The 10,163-nt window shown below is 40.7% G+C and overlaps 1 protein-coding gene across 1 annotated transcript in view; it reads left to right on the top strand.

Moving 5' to 3' along the window:
• LOC107100491 (cadherin-6-like) overlaps positions 1–10,163 on the top strand; it is a 103,576-nt gene that overhangs the window by 63,660 nt on the left and 29,753 nt on the right. The window contains exons 5-6 of the mRNA XM_015398995.1: positions 5,591–5,758; positions 7,546–7,733. Coding sequence (XP_015254481.1) covers positions 5,591–5,758; positions 7,546–7,733 — 356 coding nt within the window. The remainder of the gene's footprint in view (positions 1–5,590; positions 5,759–7,545; positions 7,734–10,163) is intronic.

Raw genomic sequence — 10,163 nt, 5'->3', positions numbered from 1 at the left:
TTCGATGTGGTGATTTCACAGTAGGCCGACACAGGTTGGCGAGAAAGACTGATTCTTTCTCGCCCCCAGATATACATCCGTACTAACATATCAAGGTGAAAGTCATCATTAGTATAGACCCAGCTCCCAACCCCACTATGTGAATAGATTAACGGCAATAAGAGTCTGCAGCACGTTAACGTCGATATCGGCTGACCACTAATTAAAATATAGATTATTAATTTATTTTCTGTTTGTATTTTATTTTCCTTTGCCTTCCATGATACGTTTAATTTCACTGTTTATTATTTGTTCATTTTAATTAACTTTTTTTTTCTTAAAAATTCCATGTTTTTCTTTTGAGTCTGTTAAAAGTCAAATGTTATATTTTTCATAGAATCAGAACACATATTTATTTCTACATTTTCTTCAGAATCAATATGCAAATTTAAAAAACGAAGTCAAATTCTTAGTTTTAGGAGGTTTGTTGTCATTTGGAAGATTGGTTTTCATTTTTTTTTATTTTTAATCAATGAAACTTTGACCTTTTGTCAATTTAGGACCGATTAGCTTTTAGGATGTTGTTAATACGCTGTATAAAATGCGATCAATAGATTGGTTCTTCTTGTTAGAGAAAGTTTTGTTGCAGAAACCAGGCATCCTGTTAGAGCAGCATCTTCCATCTCAGCTGCACTTCTCATCAGTCTGTTGTAACGAAGCTTCAGAGGTTTGCTGGTCCTCCTACTGACAGGATGCTGCCTGGAGGAGGCCATAGTGGGAAAACATAAGCAAACAGAAATATTCAGAAGCCAGTTTGATTTAAAACAATCCCTGACAAGAGAGCGTTCTGAAACCATCCTAATTTTCCCAGGAACACGCCCGATACGGCTGCCGGGCGGATCTGGGAGGGAAGTGGGATTTGCAGCAAATCAGCCGTCCTAAAGATCTACTTTTAATCATTACGGCGCGCTTTGGAAGTCATCCCGCTCACGTCTAAACAAAAGATTCAGAGGGGGAAAAAAGAAGCCATTTGCAGATTAGTGAGGGGATTAACAGTAATATGGTTTATCCCACATGTGGTATGTAAGCTAACATCCCCTCTTACACAAAGACATGCCTGGACATGGCGTTATAAGCAGGATTTGTTTCCCACTCCTCCTCTTCTCTTGGTATTGTAGTCATTAAGGAACAACAAAGGTAGCAGCAGAGAGCGAGCTGCTTTCTGGAGCTCCATCACAAACCACATCGCTGCTTTCCTCACAGAGTTCTGCCAGATAAAGAGTTCATTGTTAGGAGGAGAAGAATGGGAAGTTTCATTGTTTTCCACGGAAGAGGAAACAAAGGTTGATCTCAGCCATCCTCCACTTTCTCCCTCGTCGTTAAAAATTCACAGAATCAGCTTTTTTCCTCTACTTCCGGCGGGAACTTCTGAAAGTTCTGCTTCATCCAAGGTGAAATTTATTGAATTTGCATCCGTTTGAGTCTGAACTCCCACCAGCTTCTCTCCTTCAAATCAAACCGTTTAGCAGCGGACCGGCTGTAGGGTCTGATGGGAGACGGAGCATCTTTTCAGTGCGCTGCCAAATACGGCGTCCTTCTGTCCCCACGCCAAACCAGAGGTGTTTCCCCGCATCCCTCTAAAGCGGTCCCAGCATTAACACCAAGGAGATGATAAATTATCCTCAAAGCACCTCAGAGGCGTTAAGGAATTAGAGGTTTTTATACCTTTGTGCGTTTCTGAGATCATACAAGGTGTTTAAATGATGTGTTCTGCAGATACAGGAATCGCAACAGAGAGAAATCTTATCGCAGCCATTTTAGTTTCAGGTGCTTCATGTTTGATGTTTTGATTCTGATCAGCAGCCTCCACCTGTAGGAGCTGGTTGTTATTTTTAGACCATATGCTCGTTTGATTTATTCTTTTTTTTCTTTTTCTGACGTTTGAAGGGGCCAGGAAAGCTGCCAGCTGCATCTCGTCTCTCATTTTCAATATCGCTGACGTTTCCTGACAAGAACAGGCAGCAGTCACTCCAGCTGCTTATCTGTGCTGCTCTTAGGTTGAACTTTTTTTAAACATTATGGTCTAAACGAGGCAAAATAATGTACATAAAAGCAGCGATATGAGGAAAAGCAGTAAACGAGAGGCTATAACTTGTGTTCCTCATCAATCAACCGATCAATCCTGGACTAATTAGTTCAGTTCCTGCAGGCTGTAGTCAAATGAACTGGATTAAATTGGACTTTACATTATTGATTTTGCTATGAATCTGACTGTTACTGATATGATTTTGAGTGGTTTCACTTTTATATTAAACCACACTGAGCTGGACTGGTTCATTTTGGTTAAGATTTAAAAACATTCAGTTCACTGCATTTAAGTCCCATCTTTATTATGTTTCGTTTTTCTCCATGTTCCGTATAAACATAAATCTGATGATAATTGCTAATCGCCTCATCTGTTCCTGTTTGGCTGTGACTCCATCCTGGAGAGAAATATCAGCTCTGCTGCTGCCATCAACACCTTTTTATATATATTGGAGATTGGTCTGTTTTTCAGTGAAGTCCTGTTTCTCTGACTGGGACTAACTGGATGTGCTCTCTTCATCCTCTGACATGGGACTTGGCTCGGAGCTCATCTGCCTGGCTGTGTGTTTCCTGGACGGGGCCGCCTTTTACAGTAGCCTTTTGTATCTCTGCTTCTGTCTCCTTGGAGGTTTCTTCCTGTTAAAAGGGAGTTTTTCCTCTCCACTCTCGCTTCAAGCATGCTTAGTGTGAGAGATCGCATTTGATTCAATGAGTCGATGCAATCAACTGGTTTTCCTTAGATAGAAAACTTTGAAATAATTTGACTGAATGATCTGATGAACTGTAAAGTGCCTTGAGATGAGATGAGTTCTGAATTGGCGCTATATAAATAAACTGAATGGAATTGAATAATTGATAATGCAAAATCAATTTATAATAACAGACAAACAAACACTGACAGCTTCATCTGTTTCTTTGCAGAGGAATTGCTCTTAATAACCTGCTGCTTTTCAACTTTATATTATTTAACATACAGTACCATCATGTAGATTAAGTCAAATTCTGGATGATTAGCCATTAATATAGAGTCTGATTGAGTCGCAGCTGGATCAACTGGGCCTTTCTTAATGAAATAAATCATATTTAATTCAAATATGATTTAGTTTTATTGAACTCTGATTAAACTTAATCTGAATCTGACTAAACTCTATTTAATCTGGGATTTAACTGGGCTGCACTCAAACAAACTGGACTTATTAGGACTGCATATAATCTCAAGGGCATCAGAATCTGAGCATTTGGACTGAACTGGATGGACTTGGATCTGACAGATTCGCGCACTATCAGGTTATTTATTTATAAATCTAACTGGAATGTCTGCAGTACCAAGTAAACCAGCCAACTTTGAATTATTTCCAATTAGATCAAACTGGAATTTATTCCACTAGATTACTCAAAGAAACATTATTCCACCTTATGAAAACTCATAATATTTAACTTTACTAATAGGATTAGTTTGATATATCAGATTCAGAACATTACTTTAATTGTGAAGAATTGGGGAAGGTCAGATTTAATTTGTTCACTATGGGATGAATTCAGTTGGAATAATCTCAGAATCAAACATCACTTTTACAGATTATTGATGGGATTTTTCAGCATAAAAAAGGCCTGAGGCTGGGATGAAATGAATGGATGTTCTCAGATTATCTTATGTCTAAATTTAGCTTAACAAACTGGTTTGTAGTAAAATTAGTTGAACTATAGATACCAGTGTTTGGTGTTTTTATTCTGTCTGATTGGACACAACCCACTGGCTCCTATCAGGTCATTTTATTTAAATCGGCTGTGATTAAATTAACTTGGACTGAGTCAAATTGAATCTGAATAAGTTTAACTGACTGGATTAAACCTGTAAATTATTGAAACAATATCAGAATTGGGTTAGATTGGGTTAAAATTGACTTGTTTAGAAATTATTATTGTTTATTTGAATAGATTTGAACAGCGCACACTTTTTTTTTGGTTTAACATCATTAAAATCGGTGTATTTGGTTTTGAATCGTCTGTATGTTTGAATAATATGACTTTAAAATAAAATGTTTTTGTGTTAATTAGTGCTTTTAAATTTAAATAAAAGAAATTAGAGATGGATTTTTTTTTATAAATGTCATAAATATGATTACGTAGATTAAATCAAGGCCCACAGCATTACTAACCTTAATTTAGCTGAAGTGAAGTTAATTTATCTAAATTACAAAGTTCTTACTATGACTTTCCAGCATTTAGTCATAATTGACAATTAACAAACCGGATTAAATGGGACTGTATGCAAGTTAATCTGGTAATTTAGGACTTTACTTCTGATAGAAATTAGTTGTGCTGCTTGTAATCAGACGCAGTCGATAGGTCTCCTTAGAGAATCAACTTTTCTACCATTTAGCATTTTATTATTTACTGAGTTTCTGTTGCATTTGATCAGACTAGTAAATGTTTGGATTGAGTTGAAGCTGTTAATAATGACGGTAGATTAGATTTATTTGTATGAACTGAATTTAACTGAACTTCATCCAGTTTTGAGACAATCTGGGAGAAGATAATTTTGTCATCCAGCATTTTATTTTATTTATTTACATTTAAATTGCACTGAATCTGATTGTGTTGAACTGGACTAGATTTAATTTTGCTGAACAAAGATTTGACCAGCTTATTGGAGTGAATTGGCTTCAGTTGAACTTTTTACATTCAGTACAACAAGTCATTGAATTGGAGTTGTTTCCAAATTGCATGAAATAAATGACAGTTAATCAATCCATACATTTAAGGCTTTCATACTAAATTAAATAGCAAATAGGCAGAAATTCCTAAGTTCAATATTTTTTAACTGTATCGAATAGCATAAGGAGTCAATTTACCCATTAAACAGTCTTAAGACTTGGTCAAACTGCCAAGCCCCAAGTCCAAGTCATTAAAAAAATGATAGTGATGCATCTCTAATAGCTGATGATGTGAAAATGATGCAGACTTTCTATTATTTTGCTTTGTCAACCAGTGAATGATGAGAGAATCTCCTTCTTTCTGGTTTACACTCTGAAGAACAAGTTAAAGTTGAGTCTTTTCTGCTTTAACCAAGCAAAGTCTCAGATCATCAAATCTGTGACTCTGGTCTAATAAGTCGGATAAACAGCTGGACCATAAAGATTTGTTTACCTAAGCCACACACTCTAATGACCTACATGGTGCATAACCCAGGCCTATTTGTGTTGTTAAACAGATTTTCATAGGAAAATGAGATGGAAGATATTTCCATAGCCCAGTGTAACCAGAAGTCAGGTGCAAAGCTGTCAAAGTGACCCTGTTTGAAGGGTGACGGGTTCACAGTGTGATCTCATGCAAAGCAGCTGCCTTCAGGGTGGCAGAGGAAAACAGACTAATGAGCCGCTAATGGCTAATAAGCTAATAAAGGAGTGCTGACTTTCTGTTTTAAAGGTTTTCTGAACTGGTAATGTTTCCATGTTTTAGGTTTTTAAAATGAAATTAACTTAAAACCTGTTTTTTTTTTGTGTGTGTGTGTTTTAATCGTCAGGCTTGATCAAGACTGCGCTGCCCGGCATGGATCGGGAAGTGAAGGAGCACTACCAGGTAGTGATCCAGGCGAAAGACATGGCGGGACAGATGGGCGGGCTCTCAGGAACCACCACGGTCAGCATCACGCTGTCGGACGTCAACGACAACCCGCCGCGCTTCACCAAGAGTGAGTGAGCACAGGCCTTCTGGACACACACACACACACAGAGTGACCAGTGGCCAGCGGGGGCCGGTGCCAGGCTGGCAGCCCCCATCTGGTGTCAGTTTCAAAATGAGTTTGGATTATTGCAGGGAGTCTGGGTTTGTGTGCGACTGGGGCGGACCTCTTAAAGGCACAGAATAATTAAATATAGAGCCATATGACGGAGCGAAGGGTCCTGCAAAGTGCACCAGATCAGCCCTGTAATCCCTATTAAACGAGGAGAGTGCATTCACTGGGTTTTATCTCCCCTCCTCTTCCTCCCTCTTTGTCTCTCTCCCACTATTAAGTCTTTCCTCTGCCGTTTTTTTTTACTCCATAAAAATGTGTTCTCACTCTTGTGCTCAAACTGTCCTTGGTGCTTCCCCCCTTTCAGCCATCAATCCACATACCAGGCTGACTCACTCTCACCGCCGTTTTCCCTCTCGTCTCTTTTCCTCCCATCGGATTGACGGATTACCGCGCTCACAGCTTACCCCCCCCCTATCTGCTCAGTGTGGGCAGCGCTAACTGCAGAGATCCTACCAGCACCTGACTCAGGGTTCCTACACAGCCTGAAATATTGAAGAATTTTCCAGGGTTTGATTAGTTTCTGTCCCATTGAGCGTCCATCCATCCACGCATCAATCTGTAGCTTTTTAAGCCTGACCTCTGCTATGACCTTTAAAAAAACAGACAAAAAGAGACAGGGGACTTATTTTAGATCTATATGTGCAGGAAGCCTGTAGGCCGATCCTGACGTTTCCACGCTGAAAGAAAGATGGAGGGAGAGGACGGACCAAAAAACTAAAATAAAACGGGAACAGAGAAAGAGGAGGAGAGATTGTAGCGGGACACCCAGAGGAGGAAGAGTGTCAGGAAGCGATATCATTGTTGTCTGCCAGAGTGATGCCTCTTCTTCTCCTCCTGATGCTAAATACCTGTTAGCCTCAGGGAAACCTTCTCACAGAACCCCCCCCCTTTCAGCGAATGTGTTTGGAGTTAAGTGTCACACAGACCTGCCGACTCAGGCGTTGCCAAAACACTGTCAGCATGTTTTATTAGTGTGTCAGTGCTGTTTGTCTCTGCAGGCTGCGAGCGCGTACATCACAGCCGCTCTCTGCTGCCGATTCATTTAAGCATACGAGATGCAACCATCAATCCGCCGCCCGGCCTCCAAACAGGAAATCATCTGGCAAAAAAAAAAGAAATAAATAAAAGCAACACAAAAAAAAACAACAACTAACAAATCAAAACAAGAAGAGGCAATTAATTTATGTTGAGCAAATTGGCCTTGAATTTATGTTGCCTCCTGAACTCGGAGAGTCGATGGGGCTTGTAGCGAGTCAGTTTTGGAAGCGGGGAATGTTTTACAGCTCATCTGCAAATCTAACAGCAGTAAATCTATTCACACGCTTTTCTCTGGGCTCTGATTTGCTCCCACTCACCTTCTCCCTGACCTGAACTGTCTCACCCTTTTACGCCGCTTCTTTACACATTTACAAGGTCAAAAAAAAGACATTTTTCTCTGGTCAATAGCTCTTTTTGGAGGGAAGCTTTTTGTTTGTTTTGTTGTTTTGTTTTTTTCTTCTCCATTGAATTAATTTAGAAGGTCCATAACCATGCTGTGGCTTTAGAGCAAAGAAGAAGCAAAGAGGATGTGACCTCGGTTGTCATGACCACACAAACCTTGGATTTTCTCTTTATGCTTTTACAATTTAGCTGAAAATCTTAACCTGATCAACCTTTTTTTTTCTTTTTTCCCCTCTCTGCAGCCCTGTACGAGTTCCGGGTGCTGGAGTCCAACGAGCTGGGCTCTACGGTGGGAATCGTCCGCGCCATGGACGCCGACATCGGCCCCAACGCGGAGATGGAGTACAGGATCATCGGGAGCGACGGGCCGGGGATGTTCGACATCATCGCCAACAGGACCACGCAGGAAGGCGTCATCCTGCTGAGAAAGGTCAGCAGAGCACGTGTGATCGAGGGGGGGTTAACGCTGCCTTCTGTCTGGGGGAGAAAAATGATCAATTCTTTTTACACAAATTTCTGCTTTTCTAAAAACTATGGGAAGATCATTCGTCTCACACCTGCAGCTCAGTCAGATCAGGCCCACAGCATCACACCACAGATTCTCTACTGCAGAGGTCTTCAACAGGGGGTTTGCCACCCCTAGGGGGTCCATAGAGGTACTGCATGAGGGTCACAAAAGTTTCGGTTCATTAGACTGTTTTTTTTATATTCCCCCCTTTAAATCCACATTAACATGAATTGAACACACTTTAGTAAACAGATAAATGGAAGCAGAAGATGTCTTTCAGTCATCAATGCACACATTCAGCGACACACAGGAGCTCTTTCAAGCTGGGCACCGTTTCATTCACAACACCTGTCCCATCAACCAGGAATCACAATCAGAAATACTTTAATAATCCCAGGGAGAAATTACTTTAGTTACATTACTCCATCTGTAATAGAGTAACTATAGGACCAGTTTGATATAACACTATTTTATATCATATATATAATTAGGGGGTCCCCGTTCCATCTCGCCATCAGTTTGGGGGTCCTTGGCCTGGAAAACATTGAAGAACCCTGCTCTACTGTATTTAATCCCGGGCTTTGACTAGGCCATTTAAACACATGATTATGTATTGATGCCACTCTAGCTCTAGTCTTTTTAGTTTAATCTGCAGCTTCAGCTCTGATCAGCTTTCTTTCCCTGCTAAAGAAAAGCCTCCCCATCATATTTGGCCACCTTTATTCTTTACAGCGGGGATGATGTCTTCAGGATGATGTCCAGGGTTAGATCTCTGCCATGCATGGCGTTTTGGATGCAGGCCGAGAAAAAAAAAGGTCCGATCTGAGCAGAGCAGCTTCTCACAGGGCTCCATGTTCGCAGTAAATAGTACTTCACAGGATGGATGACTGATCCTCCCACCCAAGCTGTGAGATTCTGCAGATCCTCCAGAGTTAGCATGGGCTTCTTGGATGCTTCTCTATTTAAGGCTCTGATTGCCCGCTCTGTGGGATCAGGTCTGTCCTAGTAGAGCTACTGTTTCCATTTTCAGCTAGGTGCTAATTTAACCTTCATTTAGGCCTGCAGGCTTGTATTTAGCCCTAAGAAAACATTTAAGGGATAATATGAGGCACTGTGTGTCGTCCACCATTTTTAACTGTTAGAGTTTGATTTATTCTCCAAATCTGAAGGCGTTTAGGCTAAAGAGGCTCACCGCTAAAAGCTTTCCCCTCAGTGTTGTCTGTAAGGCTGTCTTCACTCTAATTGATGGAAGCATTTATTCCTCCTCAGAGGCCTTCTGCAGACAGCAACGAGATTAAAACACAGAAACCATCATCATCATCTGCATGTTGCTCAGAAAAAAAAAAAAAAGACTCGTTTAATGTACATTTTTATTTACACTCAGAGTTCATCAAAACAAGACGGGGCTCTGGAGCCTCTAATTGAGCAAATAAGTTTCCATTTTCCAGCCACACAGGCTGCATGACAACTGGAGAGAGGAGGAACATCCTGTGTACACAAGGGGGAGGATTTTCGCCGCTGTAACTCTGTGTAGATGCTGTTTTAATTTTTTTTCCTAAAAAGGACACCAGCAAACACAGATAGGATATTAAACTTTTGATCTGGGAGATTTTCCGTGCTTGTTTACACTCTCAGCAGCTTGTGGAGGGGGTCTAAGACTGCAGCAAACACACACCTCTGCAGCTCCCCTCGTGTTTACAGAGCAGCTGGGCTCAGTCAGAGGTTATGTTGTTTTAATGCCTACTTTATTAAGTAGTTTTTACACATCAGCGGGGTGCAGTTTAACTGTGACCTGCAGCTCTTTCTTGCATCACTCTGGAATATTTACATTGAAATAGGATTATGTTTTAGTTGGCGCACATCTAAAGAACAAGCTTCTTATTGGGCGGTTTTCCTCAGAGGATTTCACAATAAAAGTGTGAAGAAAAGCTTCAGTTTTTTTCCCTGTTGCATAAACAGTGCTGATAAAAATGATTTAACTCTACAGTAAAACATGGAACATGATAACTTTGCCAGATCTGTAACCTCTGCTTTGGAAAGCCGGGGCATCTCCAATGTTCAGGAAATCTTAGCCCTTGCTGTGACTGATAGGTCTGGGCTTTAAATGGCCTAGCAGGGGGGCTAGAAGTGTCCTTTGTTGGTTTCCTGGTTTAACATGTCTGGATTCCTGTAACTGACAGATAACGTAACAGATGGAATATTTTGCAGCTGTATGATTCTGAGATCAGCCAGTAAAAACACTTGAGCAGACTTAAAGGTGTGGTTCCTCTGCCATGTCACCCAATGATGAAACGACACAACAATAGACCCGTAAGCAACATCATCTGGGTGGGCCCCATATGAAGTACAACA

The sequence above is a fragment of the Cyprinodon variegatus genome, unplaced genomic scaffold, assembly GCF_000732505.1.
Source record: "Cyprinodon variegatus isolate N-32 unplaced genomic scaffold, C_variegatus-1.0 Scaffold978, whole genome shotgun sequence".
NCBI lineage: Eukaryota > Metazoa > Chordata > Actinopteri > Cyprinodontiformes > Cyprinodontidae > Cyprinodon > Cyprinodon variegatus.
This window is presented reverse-complemented; position numbering and strand designations above follow the sequence as displayed.